This window comes from Hyla sarda, chromosome 10, assembly GCF_029499605.1.
Source record: "Hyla sarda isolate aHylSar1 chromosome 10, aHylSar1.hap1, whole genome shotgun sequence".
NCBI classification, from domain to species: domain Eukaryota; kingdom Metazoa; phylum Chordata; class Amphibia; order Anura; family Hylidae; genus Hyla; species Hyla sarda.
In genome coordinates, this window is record NC_079198.1 from 145,268,629 (window position 1) to 145,293,868 (window position 25,240).

The window sequence follows — 25,240 nt, forward strand, 5'->3', positions numbered from 1 at the left end:
GGACCCCACTCTGGGGGGACCCTACTCTGGGGGACCCTAATAGCGGACCCTACTCTGGGGGACCCTAATAGCGGACCCTACTCTGGAGGACCCCACTCTGGGGGTCCCCTACTCTGGGGGTCCCTAATAGCGGACCCTACTCTGGGGGGACCCTACTCTGGGGGACCCTACTCTGGGGGACCCCACTCTGGGGGGACCCTACTCTGGGGGTCCCTAATAGCGGACCCTACTCTGGGGGACCCTACTCTGGGGGACCCCGGCATTGAACCAGTTCACCCTACAAAGTAGTTCTCTGACTACTGCACAGATCCCATATCCTTGATCCCAGGACATGTTTCTGGCGCCTAAGCACTCCTCATCATGACTATTCATGATTAAGGGTGTTAAGGCACCAGAAACGCGTCGGTGCTCCGGCTGCTGAGCCTTGTCCGGCACTTCATGGAGTTTTGATAGAGTCTGCTGGATCCGTTGCCTACTTTATTGAACAGATTTTCACTCCAGACGTTGCGCCTTTTTACACTCCTTGTTACCCTGGGTTTGGATACACATTAGACAATGAGGCTGCTCCATGTCCTGGCAACTCAACGCGGTTACGGTATGGAATCTGCGCAAAAACGCTGCAGCAAGTGACTTGTCACAGAAAAATCTGTGGTTGAGCATGTGACTGATGCTCCATTGATTTGTGGGAACAATTTACCTCCATTTTCATGATTGCTGGGAGTTGTAGTTTTCCAACAACTGGAGGCACACTGGTTGGGAAACACTGCTGTAAAAGAAGGAGCCTTTGCAAAACTACAACTCCCAGCATTGGCTGTCCGGGCATGCTGGGAGTTGTAGTTTTGCAGCAGCTGGAGGCACCCTGATTGGGAAGCACTGTCATAAGAAAAGGAAACTTTGCAAAACTACAACTCTCAGCATGTCTTTGGCTGTCCAGGGATACTTGGAGTTGTAGTATTGCAACAGCTGGAGGCCCCCTGGTTGAGAAACACACTTTTCTGTATCAGATTTCCCCGCAGAGAATATATAAGGAATGCCGGATGACCTCCATGGACAAATCGTACAGGATACACCAGGGACTTTCCGGTCCGTCACACGGAACGTTATGCAGCGTTTCGCTTTCGTTTTACGCCGTCACGATCGGACTCTCTATGTCATAATAAATATATGCACCTCCTGCAGATCAGAAAGGTCGCTCTAAAATCCCCCATGGGGGGGTTGGACCTTTCAGCTGCTACGAACAAACAGGAAACGTGATGTCACCGGAGACGTCGCCAGTAGGAGTGCGAGACGCTCTGAGGTACCGCGTCCTCTTCACTAAAGAAAATCCCCAGTCAGAGGCGCCTTTCCTGCTTATTAAAAACGACGCTGATCACTTAGTACTAGAGGCATTAAAGGGGTACTCCGGTGGAATTATTATTATTATTTTAAATCCACTGGTGCCAGAAAGTTCTACAGATTTGTAAATGACTTCTATATAAAAATCTTAATCCTTCCAGTACTTATCAGCTGCTGTATGCTCCACAGGAAGTTGTGTAGTTCTTTTTGACCACAGTGCTCTCTGCTGACACCTCTGTCTGTCTCAGGAACTGTCCAAATTGGAAGCAAATCCCCACAGCAAACCTCTCCTGCTCTGGACCGTTCCTGACACGGACAGAGGTGGCAGCAGAGAGCACTGTGGTCAGACTGGAAAGAACTACACAACTTCCTGTGGAGCATACAGCAGCTGATAAGTACTGGAAGGATTAAGATATTTATAAAAAAGTAATTTACAAATCTGTAGAACTTTCTGGCACCAATTGATTTTAAGAAAAAAAACATTTCACCGGAGTACCCCTTTAAGCGTGAGGCTGCACTACTGAGAGATTGTGATGACCTCATGGGCCTTTCTTCAGGGTGCAGCGTTGCTGTGGAGACCTTCTTGTCGGCCATGATGGTGATGTAAGTCCTCAATCTCTGCCATCTGTATATAATTCTGATGGATATATAACCCTCGGGAGGTCTCCATGACAACCCTGCACCTGCCCAAGCTCTCAGTAGTGCAGCCTCAGGCTTTGGGCCTGTCAGATGATCATATAGACCTGAGATAGATGAAGGCTAGAACATTCTATTCGCGGGCAGCGTACGTTGCGTTAGTTCAGCAGCTGACTGTGGGATGGGCTTTGCCCTTTGCGCTCGTCCGCGTTTCGGTTGGTTAGGACCACAGCGCGGCGTCCTGCCGCCTCTTCTCTTCTGACACCGTTCTGGGTGATAAAATGCCCACAAAAAAGGAAACCGAAACCTTAAGACGTCAGAAAAAAACGTAAATTGTGTCATGAAAGTGTGAGACGCCCACTAGAGGGCGCCGGCGAACTGTTCATGACGCCAGAATACTCAGAAATGGGGTTTGGTGTGTGTGGATATATATAATTATTATTATTATTATATATTTTTTTTTTTCAATTATAAACAAATTTACACAGAATTCTCCCTTAATATATATATATTTTTTTAGGGGAGAATTCTGTGTGAATTTGTTTATAATTGAATAAAAAAAAAATAATAATAATAATAAATATATATATATATATATAATATTTTTATTTTTTATTTTTTTTATTTACTGAACTACTTAGTGCAGTGTTTTCCAACCAGGGTCATGCTGAGAGTTGTAGTTTTGCAATAGCTGGAGGCACCCTAGTAGGGAAGCACTGTCGTAGGAAAAGGAGCCTTTGCAAAACTACAACTCCAAGCATGTCGTTGGCTGTCTGAGCATGCTGGGAGTTGTAGTTCTGCAACAGCTGGAGGCACCCTGGTTGGGAAACGCTGCCGTAGGAAAAGGGTCCTTGAGCTGTTGCCAAACTACAACTTCCAGCATGTTGTTGGCTGTCTGAGCATGCTGGGAGTTGTAGTTATGAAACAGCTGGAGGCACCCTGGTTGGGAAATACTGCCATTGGCTGTTCATGCATGCTAGGAGTTGTAGTTTTGCAACAGCTGGAGGCACCCTAGTTTGGATGCACTGCCGTAGGAAGAGGGTCCTTCAACTGTTGCAAAACAACAACTTCCAGCATGTCGTTGGCTGGCCGAGCTTGCTGGGAGTTGTAGTTTTGCAACAGCTGGAGGCACCCTGGTTGGAAAACACTGACTTAGTGTGTACTTGTTATACAGACGACACTGCACCTACCCAAACCAGCACAGATATAAACAAAGGTTCAGATCTATTGTCGTCCATTGTGCTGCTCGAGAGCGTCATCAACAGGATGGAAACATGTGACCTGTTAAAGGGGTCCTCTGCTTTAGACAACCATTTTTGTTAGAATTATCCCTAAAAATAAGCTGATCACCGGTTGTTATGCGGCTCAGACCCCAGCGATCAGCTGATCTGTGATGGAACCTGTCAGGATGGGATCTAGTTCCCTACAGCGCCTCCACAGGGGAGATAAGGCATTGCACCGGTCATAGATGGCTGACTGTGTAGTGAAAGGACATGATGGGTCCCCGGGGGGGATTAGCCGCTCTTTGTAGCTGTGAGGGGCCCTGTAATATTCTGTAGATTATATATTATACACGTACACGCTGTCAGATCAGTGACCGGTAGTTTATTCCATCCGATAAGGAACGTGTCCCCTTGTTATCACTCATCGGTCACTGACTAAGCCGCTGCGATTAATTACGAAACATTTCCTGAAATAGGACGACGAACGATTCTTGTAAATGTCACAATGTTATATAAAGTGAGGATCGTCGTGTAAAGTTATTCCCATCCACAGGATCACAGCGCGCGCTTTGACTGGGGCGGAGGTCAGGCGCACGCTTTGAAAGGGAGGAGGTCGGGTGCGTGCTTTGATTGGAGCGGAGGTCGGGCGCACGCTTTGATTGGGGCGGAGGTCGGGCGCGTGCTTTGATTGGGGCGGAGGTCGGGCGCACGCTGGGATTGTGGCGGATGTCGGGCGCGCGCTTTGGGACGGAGGTCGGGCGTGCGCTTTGGGGATGAGGTCAGGTGCGAGCTGGGATTGGGGCGGAGGTCGGGCTTGCACTGTGATTGGGGCGGAGGCCGGGCGCGCGCTTTGGGGCGGAGGCCGGGGCGCGCGCTTTGGGGCGGAGGCCGGGCGCGCGCTTTGGGGCGGAGGCCGGGCGCGCGCTTTGGGGCGGAGGCCGGGCGCGCGCTTTGGGGCGGAGGCCGGGCGCGCGCTTTGGGGCGGAGGCCGGGCGCGCGCTTTGGGGCGGAGGCCGGGCGCGCGCTTTGGGGCGGAGGCCGGGCGCGCGCTTTGGGGCGGAGGCCGGGCGCGCGCTTTGGGGCGGAGGCCGGGCGCGCGCTTTGGGGCGGAGGCCGGGCGCGCGCTTTGGGGCGGAGGCCGGGCGCGCGCTTTGGGGCGGAGGCCGGGCGCGCGCTTTGGGGCGGAGGCCGGGCGCGCTGCTGTGATTGGGGCGGAGGTCGGGCGCGAGCTGTGATTGGGGCGGAGGTCGGGCGCGAGCTGTGATTGGGGCGGAGGTTGGGCGCGCGCTATGATTGGGGCGGAGGTCGGGCGCGCGCTGGGATTGGGGTGGAAGGGGGGCGCGCGCTGCGATTGGGGTGGAGGTGAGGCGCGCGCTGGGATTGGGGTGGAGGTGAGGCGCGCGCTGGGATTGGGGTGGAGTTGAGGCGCGCGCTGGGATTGGGGTGGAGGCCAGGCGTGCGATGTGTCTCCATTTACCTTGTTATGATCAGTGTGGGATCCCAGCGGTTGGACCCAATGATCAGCTGGTTGTGTCTGATCCTGTGGATAGATGATAACCCCTTTATGGCTTGTGGGGACCATAAATGTCCCTAAGATTGGTTTTCTAAGGACCGTGACCGCTTCAGGAATAGAAACCAAATCTGTTTTTTATTCCCAGAAGCTGCACCGTCTGTCCACGTGGTTTTTGTTTTTGGAATAATCTGCAGGTCTTATCTTTTTTTATTCCGGACAAAGACTTTAAGGAGTGACTGGAAAGTCTTGTGGTCGGTAACGTGTGATCTCCATGTGAGGAGCCGACGGCCTTAGACAACCTCAGGCTACGCGCTTCCCTTTCTTGTGCCGTTACGGAAAATGTCAAAAATAATCAACATCTACAAAGTATTTTTGATTTATTTTGACTGATCCTCCGAGTCCCGTACAAAGCCGTAGATTTCAGTGGTCGCTGACTACTCTGCAAACTTCACATAAATCATAAATAATCTATTGCTCCTAATTCCCTCAGGAAAACAGCTAAAAATCTCTCTAGAGACAGAGCAGCTCACTGAGGGATCAGGTTACAGCTGCCTGTTCAAGTCTATGGTCGGGGAGGGGAGAGAGGCTTGAGAAAGAGACACACAAAAAGCTGCGGAATGCTCTAGAACAGTGGCCTCACAACTATGGACCTCCAGATGTTGCAAAACTGCAACTCCCAGCATGTCCTGATTGCATCCCTCATTATATAAGACAGTGGTCCCCAAACTATGGACCTGCAGATGTTGCAAAACTACAACTCCCAGCATGTCCTGACTGCATCGTTCATTGTACAGAGCAGTGGTCCCCAAACTGTGGACCTGCAGATGTTGCAAAACTACAACTCCCAGCATGCCCTGACTGCATCCCTCATTATATAGGGCAGTGGTCTCCAAACTATGGACCTGCAGATGTTGCAAAACTACAACTCCCAGCATGCCCTCACTGCATTGTTCATTGTATAGGGCAGTGGTCTCTAAACTGTGGACCTCCAGATGTTGCAAAACTACAACTCCCAGCATGCCCGGACAGCCGTTGGCTGTCCGGGCATGCTGGGAGTTGTAGTTTTGCAACATCTGGAGGGCCACAGTTTGGAGACCACTGCCCAAGAACACTGGTTAGACAATGTTATGTTATGTCATTGAGTAATTTGAGTAGTTTTGTGTATTTTTGGCTACAATGTGGTGAACTTCTCTTCTGTCCCTTGTGTCAGGCTTTGACTTTCAACCACAGCTGCTTCTGTCTGCATTAGTTTTGCGAGTCGTTGTATATTGAGATGGGGTCATTGAGATGGTAGATGTCGATAAACCCCTCAACTCAGCAACAGACGCCCCCGGTCAGGCGCACGCCATCAATCATCTCTGACACCACTAAAATAACGATTGTTAGAACGGCAGAAGTAATAAAGTTTATTGTGTGATATAGGCGAAGTAAAAAGGGGGGCGCTACCGGTGATCAGGGTGTCAGGGAGCGGTCTACTTGGTTATATAACAATAGGGGGTTCCAGTTATTCTGTATAACATATAAATATATACCCAGCCGTGGCCTACAGGTTTATAGGCAGAGAACCTCTTTAATACAAAATCCTATAAACCTAAATCCTCCCGTTCCTCATTCTTTGTAGAACGTTCCCTCTGCCCCAGAATTCACCTGATGAGGGTTTTTTTTTTTTTTGCACGAGAAATCACCATTTCCTCTTGTGTAATATTTGAAGGGTTAATGACGAGATCTCCTGCTGACAAAGTGTAAAAGCAGAATCATCCGTCTACACGATAAGTTACTAATAATGGATGACTCAGCGTGACCGCTCGTAATGGGGCTCCGCCTCCCAAGACATGTGATCTGCGTGGTTCAATCAATGTCCGAGAGCTTCATATATTATAAACCTATAGGTGGCGCTCACCATGAATTAGTCTGCAGCCATACTGAAACAGAACCTGTATAGGGAAAAAACATGGCCGCCGACAGGGAATTAAGAGAAATGAGAAGTGACCGTATTAATGAGACAGTACACGGGCCCATAAAGAACAGTACACGGGCCCATAAAGAACAGTACACGGGCCCATAAAGAACAGTACACGGGCCCATAAAGAACATTACACGGGCCCATAAAGAACAGTACACGGGCCCATAAAGAACAGTACACGGGCCCATAAAGAACAGTACACGGGCCCATAAAGAACAGTACACGGGCCCATAAAGAACAGTACACGGGCCCATAAAGAACAGTACACGGGCCCATAAAGAACAGTACACGGGCCCATAAAGAACAGTACACGGGCCCATAAAGAACATTACACGGGCCCATAAAGAACAGTACACGGGCCCATAAAGAACATTACACGGGCCCATAAAGAACAGTACACGGGCCCATAAAGAACAGTACACGGGCCCATAAAGAACAGTACACGGGCCCATAAAGAACAGTACACGGGCCCATAAAGAACAGTACACGGGCCCATAAAGAACAGTACACGGGCCCATAAAGAACAGTACACGGGCCCATAAAGAACATTACACGGGCCCATAAAGAACATTACACGGGCCCATAAAGAACAGTACACGGGCCCATAAAGAACATTACACGGGCCCATAAAGAACATTACACGGGCCCATAAAGAACATTACACGGGCCCATAAAGAACATTACACGGGCCCATAAAGAACAGTACACGGGCCCATAAAGAACATTACACGGGCCCATAAAGAACATTACACGGGCCCATAAAGAACAGTACACGGGCCCATAAAGAACATTACACGGGCCCATAAAGAACAGTACACGGGCCCATAAAGAACATTACACGGGCCCATAAAGAACATTACACGGGCCCATAAAGAACATTACACGGGCCCATAAAGAACATTACACGGGCCCATAAAGAACAGTACACGGGCCCATAAAGAACAGTACACGGGCCCATAAAGAACATTACACGGGCCCATAAAGAACAGTACACGGGCCCATAAAGAACATTACACGGGCCAATAAAGAACATTACACGGGCCCATAAAGAACAGTACACGGGCCCATAAAGAACATTACACGGGCCCATAAAGAACATTACACGGGCCCATAAAGAACATTACACGGGCCCATAAAGAACAGTACACGGGCCCATAAAGAACAGTACACGGGCCCCATAAAGAACAGTACACGGGCCCCATAAAGAACAGTACACGGGCCCATAAAGAACATTACACGGGCCCATAAAGAACATTACACGGGCCCATAAAGAACATTACACGGGCCCATAAAGAACAGTACACGGGCCCATAAAGAACAGTACACGGGCCCATAAAGAACAGTACACGGGCCCATAAAGAACATTACACGGGCCCATAAAGAACAGTACACGGGCCCATAAAGAACATTACACGGGCCCATAAAGAACAGTACACGGGCCCATAAAGAACAGTACACGGGCCCATAAAGAACAGTACACGGGCCCATAAAGAACAGTACACGGGCCCATAAAGAACAGTACACGGGCCCATAAAGAACAGTACACGGGCCCATAAAGAACAGTACACGGGCCCATAAAGAACAGTACACGGGCCCATAAAGAACATTACACGGGCCCATAAAGAACAGTACACGGGCCCATAAAGAACAGTACACGGGCCCATAAAGAACATTACACGGGCCCATAAAGAACATTACACGGGCCCATAAAGAACATTACACGGGCCCATAAAGAACAGTACACGGGCCCATAAAGAACATTACACGGGCCCATAAAGAACAGTACACGGGCCCATAAAGAACGTTACACGGGCCCATAAAGAACGTTACACGGGCCCATAAAGAACGTTACACGGGCCCATAAAGAACATTACACGGGCCCATAAAGAACGTTACACGGGCCAATAAAGAACGTTACATGGGCCCATAAAGAACATTACACGGGCCCATAAAGAACAGTACACGGGCCCATAAAGAACAGTACACGGGCCCATAAAGAACATTACACGGGCCCATAAAGAACAGTACACGGGCCCATAAAGAACATTACACGGGCCCATAAAGAACAGTACACGGGCCCATAAAGAACATTACACGGGCCCATAAAGAACATTACACGGGCCCATAAAGAACATTACACGGGCCCATAAAGAACATTACACGGGCCCATAAAGAACAGTACACGGGCCCATAAAGAACAGTACACGGGCCCATAAAGAACATTACACGGGCCCATAAAGAACAGTACACGGGCCCATAAAGAACATTACACGGGCCAATAAAGAACATTACACGGGCCCATAAAGAACAGTACACGGGCCCATAAAGAACATTACACGGGCCCATAAAGAACATTACACGGGCCCATAAAGAACATTACACGGGCCCATAAAGAACAGTACACGGGCCCATAAAGAACAGTACACGGGCCCCATAAAGAACAGTACACGGGCCCCATAAAGAACAGTACACGGGCCCATAAAGAACATTACACGGGCCCATAAAGAACATTACACGGGCCCATAAAGAACATTACACGGGCCCATAAAGAACAGTACACGGGCCCATAAAGAACAGTACACGGGCCCATAAAGAACAGTACACGGGCCCATAAAGAACAGTACACGGGCCCATAAAGAACAGTACACGGGCCCATAAAGCACAGTACACGGGCCCATAAAGAACATTACACGGGCCCATAAAGAACGTTACACGGGCCCATAAAGAACGTTACACGGGCCCATAAAGAACAGTACACGGGCCCATAAAGAACAGTACACGGGCCCATAAAGAACAGTACACGGGCCCATAAAGAACAGTACACGGGCCCATAAAGAACAGTACACGGGCCCATAAAGAACATTACACGGGCCCCATAAAGAACATTACACGGGCCCATAAAGAACATTACACGGGCCCATAAAGAACAATACACGGGCCCATAAAGAACATTACACGGGCCCATAAAGAACATTACACGGGCCCATAAAGAACATTACACGGGCTCATAAAGAACAGTACACGGGCCCATAAAGAACATTACACGGGCCCATAAAGAACAGTACACGGGCCCATAAAGAACAGTACACGGGCCCATAAAGAACATTACACGGGCCCATAAAGAACATTACACGGGCCCATAAAGAACATTACACGGGCCCATAAAGAACATTACACGGGCCCATAAAGAACAGTACACGGGCCCATAAAGAACAGTACACGGGCCCCATAAAGAACAGTACACGGGCCCCGTAAAGAACATTACACGGGCCCATAAAGAACAGTACACGGGCCCATAAAGAACAGTACACGGGCCCGATAAAGAACATTACACGGGCCCATAAAGAACAGTACACGGGCCCATAAAGAACAGTACACGGGCCCCGTAAAGAACAGTACATGGGCCCCTGATCTCCTGGAGCCCCTCCAGTCACTGTGTCAGCGCTGGTTCTCTTCTCTCCGTATGTTCTATGTCCCCTTTGGCCCCTTTGACCTTTCGGATGGTGACCCCGGACTCCCCCTGTAGGTGTAATAAATGCTGAGGAGAAGTTATTACACTACAATTATATTTGTCATTCTAGAGAAATAATATATTTGTCAGAGAGAAATCTGGACCCAAAATGGCTCCTCGAAATGTTGTTTCTAACCAATGAGCAGTAACAGTACAGGAATCCCTAATGTTCTGACCCCTGAGACCTGTGATGTGACCCCTGAGGTCTGGACCCCATAGTCCTGTGATGTGACCCCTGAGGCCTGTGACCCCATAGTCCTGTGATGTGACCCCTGAGGTCAGGACCCCATAGACCTGTGATGTGACCCCTGAGGTCAGGACCCCATAGTCCTGTGATGTGACCCCTGAGGCCTGGACCCCATAGTCCTGTGATGTGACCCTGAGGTCTGGACCCCATAGTCCTGTGATGTGACCCCTGAGGCCCGGACCCCATAGACCTGTGATGTGTCCCCTGAGGTCTGGACCCCATAGACCTGTGATGTGTCCCCTGAGGTCTGGACCCCATAGACCTGTGATGTGACCCCTTACATCTGGACCCCATAGACCTGTGATGTGTCCCCTGTGGTCTGGACCCCATAGACCTGTGATGTGTCCCCTGAGGTCTGGACCCCATAGACCTGTGATGTGACCCCTTACATCTGGACCCCATAGACCTGTGATGTGTCCCCTGAGGTCTGGACCCCATAGACCTGTGATGTGACCCCTGAGGTCTGGACCCCATAGCCCGGTGCTGTGTCCCGTGGTATGTGCTGAGGTGCAGAGATGGAAGTGATCTGGCCCCGGGGTCCACACATCACTATTCGGCCCTTACACTTGATGATGCGGCTGATCGTGTATTTTGCGCAGTTTTCTTAGATACTGTAACCAGGGAATCCTCTGGGTAAGATTATTATTCCAACCTCGTGTCTCTATAATAATAGTCACTAAAGGAGAAGTGAGAAGGGTCGCGCCTCGTGGTGTCCTGCTGTGTCATCATAACCGAGCGCCATTTATATTTGTCATAAGGATCCATCTGCGTGTATGGGGGCGACTGCGCAATAGGCATCTTGGCGTGGGGGAGGGGATGTAATCCAGGCATTTATATGGCGATCCCCCGGACATACACTGGGACCCTTACACTCATCTTTAGGATTTTGTAGTCGCTTTAGGGCCACATTTCCCCCACATATTCCCCCTTGTGTTACGGTGGAGGTCACATGACATTCCGGTCATCGTAGAGGAAGCCCCCTCTCTGGAGGCTCTGGTGACATCATACAATGACCGCCATGTAATACCTTATTTCACCAGCAGTGGCCGCTCTATAATCTTTTTGTTTGTGGTGATGTCGCCCCGAGGCTGGAGGATCCTGACCCTTCTCCATCTATTCTCCTTTCCTATAAGCAGGGACCGGTCATGTGACCCCCCGGACTGTTCCCGGTCCCTCGTTGGCCTCTCTTGTGTACTGACACCCATTGGGTGATGTCATGAAGTCGCCTGTCCTTATGATCTCTGTATACAGACGCCCTGACACAATGTGCAGAGACCATAACCCCAGGGGGAGATCTCATGTATGGCAGCGATATCTGTGGCTGTAGTTGTGGTGACACTACAACTCCCAGCATTTCACTACAGCCCTGCAGATGTTGAATACGCTGCATGGAGTCAGTGCGGCCTTTATTCTCTGTTCTTACGTTTCCCTGAACCATTGGTCCTATTCCGGATTGTGCTTTTAATACACATTTGTTGCATTATTTTGAACAGTAATATTGGGGACATTTTTAATTAAAATGAAATAAAAGTGACATTTTAGGGGTAACCCTAGCTTTAGGGTCTTAGTCCTGTAGGGGCTTTATGCCCTGAAGGGAATTGGAATTGTAAACTCAAGATACTCCTGGGTGCTCCATGGGAGATTTGCTTTAAGCCTTTATTCTCTGAACACGTACGAAGTTTCTACAACTTTTTCCTGTCTTGTCGTCCATTGATCTGGAGGGTCGAGTATCTGGATCTGGGGGTGGAGTCTGTGGATCTGTTGTGGTTGATGGATCTGGGGGTGGAGTCTGTGGATCTGGTGGTGGAGTCTGTGGATCTGTTGTGGTTGATGGATCTGGGGGTGGAATCTGTGTATCTGGGGGTGGAGTCTGTGGATCTGTTGTGGTTGATGGATCTGGGGGTGGAGTCTGGGGATCTGGGGGTGGAGTCTGTGGATCTGGGGATGAAGTCTGTGGATCTGGGGGTGGAGTCTGTGGATCAGGGGATGAAGTCTGCAGATCTGGGGGTGGAGTCTGTGGATCTGGGGGTGGAGTCTGTGGATCTGGGGATGAAGTCTGTGGATCTGGGGGTGGAGTCTGTGGATCTGGGGGTGGAGTCTGTGGATCTGGGGGTGGAGTCTGTGGATCTGGGGGTGGAGTCTGTGGATCTGGGGGTGGAGTCTGTGGGGGTGGGGTCTGTGGATCTGTGGGGGGCGGGGTCTGTGGATCTGTGGATCTGTGGGGGGCGGGGTCTGTGGATCTGTGGGGGGGCGGGTCTGTGGGGGGGCGGGGTCTGTGGATCTGAGGGGGCGGGGTCTGTGGATCTGAGGGGGGCGGGGTCTGTGGATCTGAGGGGGGGGCTGGATCTGTGGGGGGGCGGGGGTCTGTGGATCTTTGGGTCGATGGATCTGGAGGTTGTGGCCCCTATAGCCCGGTGCTCGGCCCCTATAGCCCGGTGCTCGGCCCCTATAGCCCGGTGCTCGGCCCCTATAGCCCGGTGCTCGGCCCCTATAGCCCGGTGCTCGGCCCCTATAGCCCGGTGCTCGGCCCCTATAGCCCGGTGCTCGGCCCCTATAGCCCGGTGCTCGGCCCCTATAGCCCGGTGCTCGGCCCCTATAACAGACGTTCCGTCGTCTCTTGATTCTGACTTTTCTCTGATGTTCTAGTAATTTCCAGTAATTGAAATGTCTGATCTTTTTCTTTCTTTTTCTTTCTTCTTTCCCGTTTCTCTTGCAGGAAATCGCCAAGCGGCTGCAGCAGCTGGAGGAGGAAGAGCTGCAGAGGAACGTTCAGGAGAGGTCCCGGGGAGGTACGGAGCCTTATCTGCCCCCGGGGGGCTTTACAGGACCACTCATTGCGTCCTCAGTAATAAGAGATCAGAGCGGAGGATATGGAGGGGGAGGTGGAATTTCACAATCTCCAGGAAATCGTTGTCACCGCTGACGCCTTGTCTGCTGGTATTACATGTGGCACCTGAAGGAAAATGGTGCCCGATAATACACCTAGGGGTCATATCTAAAGGGGCTTCCCAACCCCCATTGTGCACCTCAATACACATAGGGGTCATATCTAAAGGGGCTTCCCGACCCCCATTGTGCACCTCAATACACATAGGGGTCATATCTAAAGGGGCTTCCCGACCCCCATTGTGCACCACAATACACCTAGGGGTCATATCTAAAGGGGCTTCCCGACCCCCATTGTGCACCACAATACACATAGGGGTCATATCTAAAGGGGCTTCCCAGATCCCCATTGTGCACCACAATACACCTAGGGGTCATATCTAAAGGGGCTTCCCGACCCCCATTGTGCACCACAATACACATAGGGGTCATATCTAAAGGGGCTTCCCGACCCCCATTGTGCACCACAATACACATAGGGGTCATATCTAAAGGGGCTTCCCGACCCCCATTGTGCACCACAATACACATAGGGGTCATATCTAAAGGGGCTTCCCGACCCCCATTGTGCACCACAATACACATAGGGGTCATATCTAAAGGGGCTTCCCGACCCCCATTGTGCACCACAATACACATAGGGGTCATATCTAAAGGGGCTTCCCAACCCCCCATTGTGCACCACAATACACATAGGGGTCATATCTAAAGGGGCTTCCCGACCCCCATTGTGCACCACAATACACATAGGGGTCATATCTAAAGGGGCTTCCCGACCCCCATTGTGCACCACAATACACATAGGGGTCATATCTAAAGGGGCTTCCCGACCCCCATTGTGCACCACAATACACATAGGGGTCATATCTAAAGGGGCTTCCCGACCCCCATTGTGCACCACAATACACATAGGGGTCATATCTAAAGGGGCTTCCCGACCCCCATTGTGCACCACAATACACATAGGGGTCATATCTAAAGGGGCTTCCCGACCCCCATTGTGCACCACAATACACATAGGGGTCATATCTAAAGGGGCTTCCCGACCCCCCCTTGTGCACCACAATAAAGACCGTAAAACCCCTGTGGGCGCATAGTATGAGGTCTATGGGAGCCGGCGCCTGCTACAGGGGGTACTCCGCTATGGGTCGAGAAGTGTCACATGGGAGGAGCAGCATTCAGCGTGTCACAGGCATCGTGTACGCTCCAGCCCACTGAGCAGGCAGGGACAGAAGAACCTGGCTGGTGAAAGCGTTTACTTTATCTACAGCAGCGTTTTCCAACCATCATGTCAACAGCTGTAGCAAAACTACAACTCCCAGCATGCCCGGACAGCCGCTGGCTGTCCATGCATGCTGGAAGTTGTAGTTTTGCAACAGCTGGAGGCGCACTGTTTGGGAATCACTGACGGAGTGCACAACATTATTCACATTTGTGGTGTCACCTGGTGCGTTTTGCATCGTCTAAGCCGTTCTGCCTGATTTATAGTCACCGGCGGCGCTGCCAGACACCGAGACAACAGATGAGGTCACATGGTTATCCTGACCGGCCGGCCCCGCACCCATCACATAACAATGCGCTTAGCATGTCACTAACTATACAATCCGTCCTGTCACTTGTAGTCCTTCCTGCAGTAATGCGGTATGCGCCTTTCTGCATTGTCTGTACGTAACAATACACATAGGGAGAGGCGATCACCAAACGTAAACCGTAAATACATGACTTGTTCTCTTATATCCTTTATTATACTCCAGAGCTGTATACAGCCGGCTGTAACTCTGTACAGTGATTGGTGTAAAGTGGACACGTCCCAGAATGCAAATCACCAAAGGACGCTGGGAGTTGACTCAGGAGACAGCAGAATAGTGAATGCAGCTCTGAAGTATAATATGGGCTGGAACTAAATTGTTCAGCGTTGCGTGTGAATTCGTTCTTTGTTAAAGCTTTGAGCAGTGGATCCACCAGAGGACATGCTGCTCCCGGGCCCATCTGTACAGAACATATATGGGCCCATTTATTATTGTGTTGGGATCTGTCCTGTTGTGACCTAACCCCATCCAGACCCCATATAATCCCTAATAGAACCTAACCCCATCCAGACCCCATATAATCCCCAATAGGACCTAACCCCATCCGGCCCCATATAATCCCTAATAGGGCCTAACCCCATCCAGACCCCATATAATCCCTAATAGGACCTAACCCCATCCAGACCCCATATAATCCATAATAGGACCTAACCCCATCCAGACCCCATATAATCCCCAATAGGACCTAACCCCATCCAGACCCCATATAATCCCTAATAGAACCTAACCCCATCCAGACCCCATATAATCCCTAATAGAACCTAACCCCATCCAGACCCCATATAATCCCTAATAGAACCTAACCCCATCCAGACCCCATATAATCCCTAATAGAACCTAACCCCATCCAGACCCCATATAATCCCTAATAGAACCTAACCACATCCAGACCCCATATAATCCCTAATAGAACCTAACCCCATCCAGACCCCATATAATCCCTAATAGGACCTAACCCCATCCAGACCCCATATAATCCCTAATAGGACCTAACCCCATCCAGACCCCATATAATCCCCAATAGGACCTAACCCCATCCGGCCCAATATAATCCCTAATAGAACCTAACCCCATCCAGACCCATATAATCCCTAATAGGACCTAACCCCATCCAGCCCCATATAATCCCTAATAGGACCTAACCCCATCCAGACCCCATATAATCCCCAATAGGACCTAACCCCATCCGGCCCAATATAATCCCTAATAGAACCTAACCCCATCCAGCCCAATATAATCCCTAATAGAACCTAACCCCATCCAGCCCCATATAATCCCTAATAGGACCTAACCCCGTCCAGCCCCATATAATCCCCAATAGGACCTTTCTCTGTCTGGCCCCATATAATCCCCAATAGGACCTTTCCCTGTCCAGCCCCATATAATCCCCAATAGGACCTTTCTCTGTCCAGCCCCATATAATCCCCAATAGGACCTTTCTCTGTCTGGCCCCATATAATCCCCAATAGGACCTTTCCCTGTCTGGCCCCATATAATCCCCAATAGGACCTTTCTCTGTCTGGCCCCATATAATCCCCAATAGGACCTTTCTCTGTCTGGCCCCATATAATCCCCAATAGGACCTTTCTCTGTCTGGCCCCATATAATCCCCAATAGGACCTTTCCCTGTCCGGCCCCATATAATCCCCAATAGGACCTTTCTCTGTCCAGCCCCATATAATCCCCAATAAAACCTTTCCCTGTCTGGCCCCATATAATCCCCAATAGGACCTTTCTCTGTCTGGCCCCATATAATCCCCAATAGGACCTTTCTCTGTCTGGCCCCATATAATCCCCAATAGGACCTTTCTCTGTCTGGCCCCATATAATCCCCAATAGGACCTTTCTCTGTCTGGCCCCATATAATCCCCAATAGGACCTTTCTCTGTCCGGCCCCATATAATCCCCAATAGGACCTTTCTCTGTCTGGCCCCATATAATCCCCAATAGGACCTTTCCCTGTCCAGCCCCATATAATCCCCAATAGGACCTTTCTCTGTCTGGCCCCATATAATCCCCAATAGGACCTTTCTCTGTCTGGCCCCATATAATCCCCAATAGGACCTTTCTCTGTCTGGCCCCATATAATCCCCAATAGGACCTTTCCCTGTCCGGCCCCATATAATCCCCAACAGGACCTTTCCCTGTCCAGCCCCATATAATCCCCAATAGGACCTTTCCCTGTCTGGCCCCATATAATCCCCAATAGGACCTTTCTCTGTCTGGCCCCATATAATCCCCAATAGGACCTTTCCCTGTCCAGCCCCATATAATCCCCAATAGGACCTTTCTCTGTCTGGCCCCATATAATCCCCAATAGGACCTTTCTCTGTCTGGCCCCATATAATCCCCAATAGGACCTTTCCCTGTCCGGCCCCATATAATCCCTAATAGGACCTTTCCCTGTCCGGCCCCATATAATCCCCAATAGGACCTTTCTCTGTCTGGCCCCATATAATCCCCAATAGGACCTTTCTCTGTCTGGCCCCATATAATCCCCAATAGGACCTTTCCCTGTCCGGCCCCATATAATCCCCAATAGGACCTTTCTCTGTCTGGCCCCATATAATCCCCAATAGGACCTTTCTCTGTCTGGCCCCATATAATCCCCAATAGGACCTTTCCCTGTCCGGCCCCATATAATCCCCAATAGGACCTTTCCCTGTCCGGCCCCATATAATCCCCAATAGGACCTTTCTCTGTCTGGCCCCATATAATCCCCAATAGGACCTTTCTCTGTCTGGCCCCATATAATCCCCAATAGGACCTTTCCCTGTCCGGCCCCATATAATCCCTAATAGGACCTTTCCCTGTCCGGCCCCATATAATCCCTAATAGGACCTTTCCCTGTCCGGCCCCATATAATCCCCAATAGGACCTTTCTCTGTCTGGCCCCATATAATCCCCAATAGGACCTTTCTCTGTCTGGCCCCATATAATCCCCAATAGGACCTTTCCCTGTCCGGCCCCATATAATCCCCAATAGGACCTTTCTCTGTCTGGCCCCATATAATCCCCAATAGGACCTTTCTCTGTCTGGCCCCATATAATCCCCAATAGGACCTTTCCCTGTCCGGCCCCATATAATCCCCAATAGGACCTTTCTCTGTCTGGCCCCATATAATCCCCAATAGGACCTTTCTCTGTCTGGCCCCATATAATCCCCAATAGGACCTTTCCCTGTCCGGCCCCATATAATCCCTAATAGGACCTTTCCCTGTCCGGCCCTTAATGCCCTTTGGCAGAGTCTGGATTGTGCGTCTTTGTGTCTCGTACAGTCGGACCCGTCGTCATGTTGAGGCCATTACTCACCTCCTCTCCCACCTGAATGCTTCTCCGTGTAGTCAGACCTGTTCTGCCTCTTGTGCGCACGCTTGCTAACCTCCGCTTTGTGTTGTTGCATGTATACACAAGATCCCGGCAGCCGGCAGCGGCCATACCTGACGTCTATGGACAATGCGGAGGAGGAGGAATATCCCTCGAAGCAGCAGAATGCCTCCGACTACAGGCGAGGACACAGGAGCTCCGAGAGGGACCACAGCGCCAAAACCCCAGAGGAGCATCCTGGGAGAATGGTCTCCGGCCGCGTGTCCTTCGGCCAAGTCTATTATGACAGCTCCAGAACCCCCGAAGTATGGAAGGAGCCCGGCCGCAAAGATCCGCAAGTGCCGTTTCCTTACAGGAGTCATCGCAGTTCCTCAGAAAGAAGCCCGTGTCATCCCAGCAGCTCAGAGGGAACGTCCAGCCGCGAGCGCGACATGGGCCGAAAAGAGGAGAAAGTCAGGGGTCATCGAGACAGACATTGCCGGCATCATTCGGAACGGTGCAGACGCTCCAGCTCGGACAGCGACGACTGCCCGGAACATTGTGTTAGGGATAAGAGGAGCCGACGCTCGCAATGGAACCAAAACCACGATCCTCGTCACCACCGACCGTCCAACAAGCCTGCGTGTAGGATATCGAGTCACGGTCTGAGCGCAGGTATCAGGGGGTCTTATATACAGGAATTGGGTATTAAAGGGGTCTTATATACAGGAATTAGGTATCAGAGGGGTCTTATATACAGGAATTAGGTATCAGAGGGGTCTTATATACAGGAATTAGGTATCAGAGGGGTCTTATATACAGGAATTAGGTATCAGAGGGGTCTTATATACAGGAATTAGGTATCAGAGGGGTCTTATATACAGGAATTAGGTATTAGAGGGGTTTTATGTACAGGAATTAGGTATCAGAGAGGGGTCTTATATACAGGAATTAGGGATCACAGAGGGGTCTTATATTCAGGAATTAGGTATCCAGGGGTCTTATATACAGGAATTAGGTATCAGGGGTCTTATATACAGGAATTAGGGATCACAGAGGGGTCTTATATACAGGAATTAGGTATCAGGGGTCTTATATACAGGAATTAGGTATCAGGGGTCTTATATACAGGAATTAGGTATCAGGGGTCTTATATACAGGAATTAGGTATCAGGGGTCTTATATACAGGAATTGGGTATCAGGGGTCTTATATACAGGAATTAGGGATCACAGAGAGGTCTTATATACAGGAATTAGGTATCAGGGGTCTTATATACAGGAATTAGGTATCAGGGGTCTTATATACAGGAATTAGGTATCAGGGGTCTTATATACAGGAATTGGGTATCAGAGGGGTCTTATATATAGGAATTGGGTATCAGAGGGGTCTTATATATAGGAATTGGGTATCAGAGGGGTCTTATATACAGGAATTAGGGATCACAGAGGGGTCTTATATACAGGAATTAGGGATCACAGAGGGGTCTTATATACAGGAATTAGGGATCACAGAGGGGTCTTATACACAGGAATTAGGGATCACAGAGGGGTCTTATATATAGGAATTGGGTATCAGAGAGGTCTTATATACAGGAATTAGGGTATATTATTTGTCTATGTTGTATTATCGGTCATTTCCTACGATGTGAAGTGGCCGGATGTCATCTATAACTGCACCAGACTTACAGTAACTCTTCGTGCTGATTTTGTGTTATTTTTGGGGCTTTAATATTGGTAAAAGCGATGACTACATGTAAGAGCGTCATTTGCAGGAATCGTATTAGCTGCTTTTTTTTTTTTCTTTCTTCTTTTTCTTTCTTGTGAATTTATTGCCACGAGAGCGAAGGAATTTCCAGAGAACATGGCAAGTATTGAAATATGTCCAAAGTAAACGCTGCAGGGTTCGGCGGGGATTACACCGGGTTCATTGTAAAGTTGTTTGCAGAAGCGAAATCCAGCGCGACCGCGATCATGTAACGTATGTTTAGGTGGAAAGCGTCAACAAGACAGATCTGTGTTACTGCCTCATTATAGGGCGACGCGAGTCATCGCTGTCTAATGAACGTAATAATAGCGTGTTAGACAGTCGTAAAAGGTTGTAGGAGGCTGATGAGAGGCCGGCAGCTTGGGTGGCCCATCGGCATCTCTCCCGGCAGTAATCATGGATTCCGGCATGAAGAGTCACTATAAGATTTAGGTTTTTTTAGAGTTCTGGTCTCCAACCTCTCCAGCAATTGTGAAACAACAACCTCCAGCGTGCCCGGACAGCCAGCGGCTGTCCGGGCATGCTGGAAGTTGTTGTTTCACAACAGCTGGAGAGCAACAGGTTGAAGACCACTGGTTTGGAGTATTTTGGAGACTTCTTAAACCAAAGGTTGAAGACCACTGGTTTGGAGTATTCTGGAGACTTCTCAATGTTAATTCAAAACCATTAAAGCGTACCTGTCCGATCCCCCAAAACCGAAAACTGTTATATGTTGCTCAGTACCTCATCTTGATCAGGTACATCTAATTTTTATATGTCTACGACCTATATTTTTCTCAAAATTACCTTTATTCCTCCTTGCCATCATTGCTCAGTGAGGTTTCTGTCCATTTAGAGGCAGGGGGTGTGTCCCTCTCTTCTCCTCACTGTGATGACTCCTCCCCCTCCCTCACTCTGCTCTGACTCTCAAAGGGCCCTGGACCTGGCTGCAGCCCTGTGAATCACTCATGGTGTCCATGACGTGTCCATGACCACTGGACACTGCAGGACTGGTATGTGTCCCAGGAGGCAGGGGGACCCCTAGTGGACATTTTTTTTTTTGACCGGCTTTTTCAATATGAAATACTGAACATTTTCTGATGAAAGCAATTGCAAAACATACTGTTTTTGCAAGCTTTATAACATATCAAAAGTTATTGTATCTGACAGTGCCCTTTAAGTGTTCGTGAAACCTAATATTCATGGGCCTGCGATGTGGTCTCCCCATCTTCTTCCCAGACTTTGTGCCCTAAAGGTGCAGTAAGTAATATGCAGTGATGTAAAGGAGCTCTGGAGTTCTGTGTTGATGGTGCTGGCCGGGCATTACCCGCAGTGTATACACAGGAATCCCCCGGTCCAGTATTTACCATTATCATTCATTGGAATCTGGCTCCATTGTGGCCGAGTCAAGTACTGCAGCCCGGACTGTAGTGTGACCAGAATCCTTCTGTGTTCACGTGGTGGATGCGTTGCAGAATTGATTCTAGATTTTTTGCCTATTTTGCCTTCACTTTTGTGAAAATCTGCAACAAACCTGCAGTGTATCTGCCGCGTGTGAACTGACCCTTCATAGTGCCAAACCCTGAGCTTACCCTGTCCCTGCCCAATTGTTTCCACCACCTCGTGCCCATTGTTCACACTGAATCATTTCTATCGTCAGTGCTGAGGGTTATAGAAAGTAATAAATGCTAATTATCTAAGCCATTTTTCCTTTTACGGGCAAATGGGAAAGCCATAAAAAAATCATAAAGGTTTTAAGTAGAGTGTATAAGGGGGGGGGGGGAGTATATAGGGGGTGTTGAGTATATAGACTGGGTGTAGAGTGTATAGAGGGGGGTAGAGTATATAGGGGTGTCGGGTATATAGACTGGGTGTAGAGTGTTTAGAGGGGGTAGAGTAGAGTATATAAATTCGGTGTAGAGTGTATAGAGGGGGTTAGAGTATATAGGGGGTGTCGGGTATATAGACTGGGGGTAGAGTAGAGTATATAGATTCGGTGTAGAGTGTATAGGGGGTGTCTGGTATATAGACTGGGTGTAGAGTGTATAGAGGGGGGTAGAGTATATAGGGGGTGTCGGGTATATAGACTGGGTGTAGAGTGTATAGAGGGGGGTAGAGTATATAGGGGGTGTCGGGTATATAGACTGGGTGTCGAATGTATAGGGGGTAGAGTAGAGTGTATATATAGGGCGTGTCGAGTATATAGACTGGGTGTAGAGTGTATAGAGGGGGTAGAGTATATAGGGGGTGTCGGGTATATAGACTGGGTGTAGAGTGTATAGGGGGGAGTATATAGGGGGTGTCGGGTATATAGACTGGGTGTAGAGTATATAGGGGGGGTGTAGAGTATATAGGGGGTGTTGGGTATATAGACTGGGTGTAGAGTGTATAGGGGGGAGTATATAGGGGGTGTCGGGTATATAGACTGGGTGTAGAGTGTATAGGGGGAGTATATAGGGGGTGTCGGGTATATAGACTGGGTGTAGAGTGTATGGGGGGTATATAGGGGGTGTCGGGTATAGAGACTGGGAGTAGAATGTATAGGGGGTAGAGTATATATAGGGGGTATCGAGTATATAAACTGAGTGTAGAGTGTATGGGGGGAGTATATAGGGGCTGTCGGGTATATAGACTGGGTGTAGAGTGTATAGGGGGGAGTATATAGGGGGTGTCGGGTATATAGACTGGGTATAGAGGGGGTAGAGTAGAGTATATAGATTCAGTGTAGAGTGTATAGAGGGGGGTAGAGTATATAGGGGGTGTCGGGTATATAGACTGGGTGTAGAGTGTATAGGGGGAGTATATAGGGGGTGTCGGGTATATAGACTGGGTGTAGAGTGTATAGGGGGAGTATATAGGGGGTGTCGGGTATATAGACTGGGGGTAGAGTAGAGTATATAGATTCGGTGTAGAGTGTATAGGGGGTGTCTGGTATATAGACTGGGTGTAGAGTGTATAGAGGGGGGTAGAGTATATAGGGGGTGTCGGGTATATAGACTGGGTGTAGAGTGTATAGAGGGGGGTAGAGTATATAGGGGGTGTCGGGTATATAGACTGGGTGTCGAATGTATAGGGGGTAGAGTAGAGTATATATAGGGCGTGTCGAGTATATAGACTGGGTGTAGAGTGTATGGGGGGAGTATAAAGGGGGTGTCGGGTATATAGACTGGGTGTAGAGTGTATAGAGGGGGTAGAGTATATAGGGGGTGTCGGGTATATAGACTGGGTGTAGAGTGTATAGGGGGGAGTATATAGGGGGTGTCGGGTATATAGACTGGGTGTAGAGTGTATAGAGGGGGTAGAGTATATAGGGGGGGTGTAGAGTATATAGGGGGTGTTGGGTATATAGACTGGGTGTAGAGTGTATAGGGGGGAGTATATAGGGGGTGTCGGGTATATAGACTGGGTGTAGAGTGTATAGGGGGAGTATATAGGGGGTGTCGGGTATATAGACTGGGTGTAGAGTGTATGGGGGGTATATAGGGGGTGTCGGGTATAGAGACTGGGAGTAGAATGTATAGGGGGTAGAGTAGAGTATATATAGGGGGTATCGAGTATATAAACTGAGTGTAGAGTGTATGGGGGGAGTATATAGGGGCTGTCGGGTATATAGACTGGGTGTAGAGTGTATAGGGGGGAGTATATAGGGGGTGTCGGGTATATAGACTGGGTATAGAGGGGGTAGAGTAGAGTATATAGATTCAGTGTAGAGTGTATAGAGGGGGGTAGAGTATATAGGGGGTGTCGGGTATATAGACTGGGTGTAGAGTGTATAGGGGGAGTATATAGGGGGTGTCGGGTATATAGACTGGGTGTAGAGTGTATAGGGGGAGTATATAGGGGGTGTCGGGTATATAGACTGGGTGTAGAGTGTATAGGGGGAGTATATAGGGGGTGTCGGGTATATAGACTGGGTGTAGAGTGTATAGGGGGAGTATATAGGGGTTGTCGGGTATATAGACTGGGTGTAGTGTGTATGGGGGGAGTATATAGTGGTTGTTGGTATATAGGCTGGGTGTAGTGTGTATAGGGGGAGTATATAGGGGGTGTCGGGTATATAGACTGGGTGTAGCGTGTATAGAGGGGGGGTAGAGTAGAGTATATTGAGTGGTAAAGTATAAAGCAGGTGAAGAGTATATAGAGGAGTGAAGAGTATAAAGGGGTGTTTAGAGTAGTGTATATAGGGGGTGTCGAGTATATGGGGGGGGTAGAGTAGAATATATAGGGGGTAAATGGGCATCATGGAGCCCCCCCACTGGGTGATGGACTGGAACCACAAATGGCAATAATACTAGAAATATCAGACCAGACGTGGCCACCACCGGCAGTTTTCGGCTGTATTTGGGGGATGCTGAGGCCAATGAGCCGATTGAATGGGGTTGACTGTGATGCCCCCTCTGGTCAGACTGCTTTGTCACCAATGGCCCCCATTACACTTCCCACCATCCCAGTGAGTCTTCTGTTTTTCTGGTAAAGGTGAGGAGACCCGGCCGAGCCTCAACATAGAACCACTCGACTGGAAAATGGCCGAACTTCACGTCCAGAGCTCGGACCAGCTCCTGAAGGACGAGGAGTTGGCGCGCCGGCTCCAAGAAGAAGAAGAGAAGCGAATAGTAAGTGCGACAATCCCTAAATATTGGGAGGATCATGGGGAAGAGTAGGCGGTAACATCATCCGTTCCCTCTACAGGCCAAGCTGAAGCGTCACGACCAACGCGAGGACTTCAGGGCGGCTCAGGTGGCACAAGATGAGGTAAGAAGTGACACCATAGAAGTGTCCATGATACGAAACGTCTGTCTCGTCTCTTTGGGGATCAAGCGGTTACTATAGGACTGTGTCCCCCAACCTGTGGCGCTCCAGGAATTATGGGAGTTGTAGTTCTGCAACAGCTGGAGAGCCACAGGGTGGGGATCACTGATATAGGGGGTGTAGAGTATATACAGGACTGCAGAGGATATAGGACTGTATAGTATATAGTGGTGTATAGTATATAGGACTGTAGAGTGTATAAGGGGGTGTGTAGTATATAGGGGGTGTAGAGTATATAGTGGTGTATAGTATATAGAACTGTAGAGTGTATAAGGGGGTGTGTAGTATATAGGGGGTGTAGAGTATATAGTGGTGTATAGTATATAGGACTGTAGAGTGTATAAGGGGGTGTAGAGGATATAGGGGTGTAGAGTATATAGTGGTGTATAGTATATAGGACTGTAGAGTGTATAAGGGGGTGTAGAGGATATAGGACTGTATAGTATATAGTGGTGTATAGTATATAGGACTGTAGAG

The 25,240-nt window shown here is 49.4% G+C and overlaps 1 protein-coding gene across 2 annotated transcripts in view; it reads left to right on the top strand.

Moving 5' to 3' along the window:
* LOC130293820 (trichohyalin-like) overlaps positions 1-25,240 on the top strand; it is a 117,883-nt gene that overhangs the window by 66,923 nt on the left and 25,720 nt on the right. Inside the window, exons 6-10 of one of the 2 annotated variants that reach the window (XM_056542960.1) lie at positions 13,145-13,217; positions 18,318-18,884; positions 20,057-20,074; positions 24,431-24,567; positions 24,644-24,706. In XM_056542960.1, coding sequence (XP_056398935.1) covers positions 13,145-13,217; positions 18,318-18,884; positions 20,057-20,074; positions 24,431-24,567; positions 24,644-24,706 — 858 coding nt within the window. The remainder of the gene's footprint in view (positions 1-13,144; positions 13,218-18,317; positions 18,885-20,056; positions 20,075-24,430; positions 24,568-24,643; positions 24,707-25,240) is intronic. The other variant, XM_056542961.1, reaches the window with a different exon arrangement.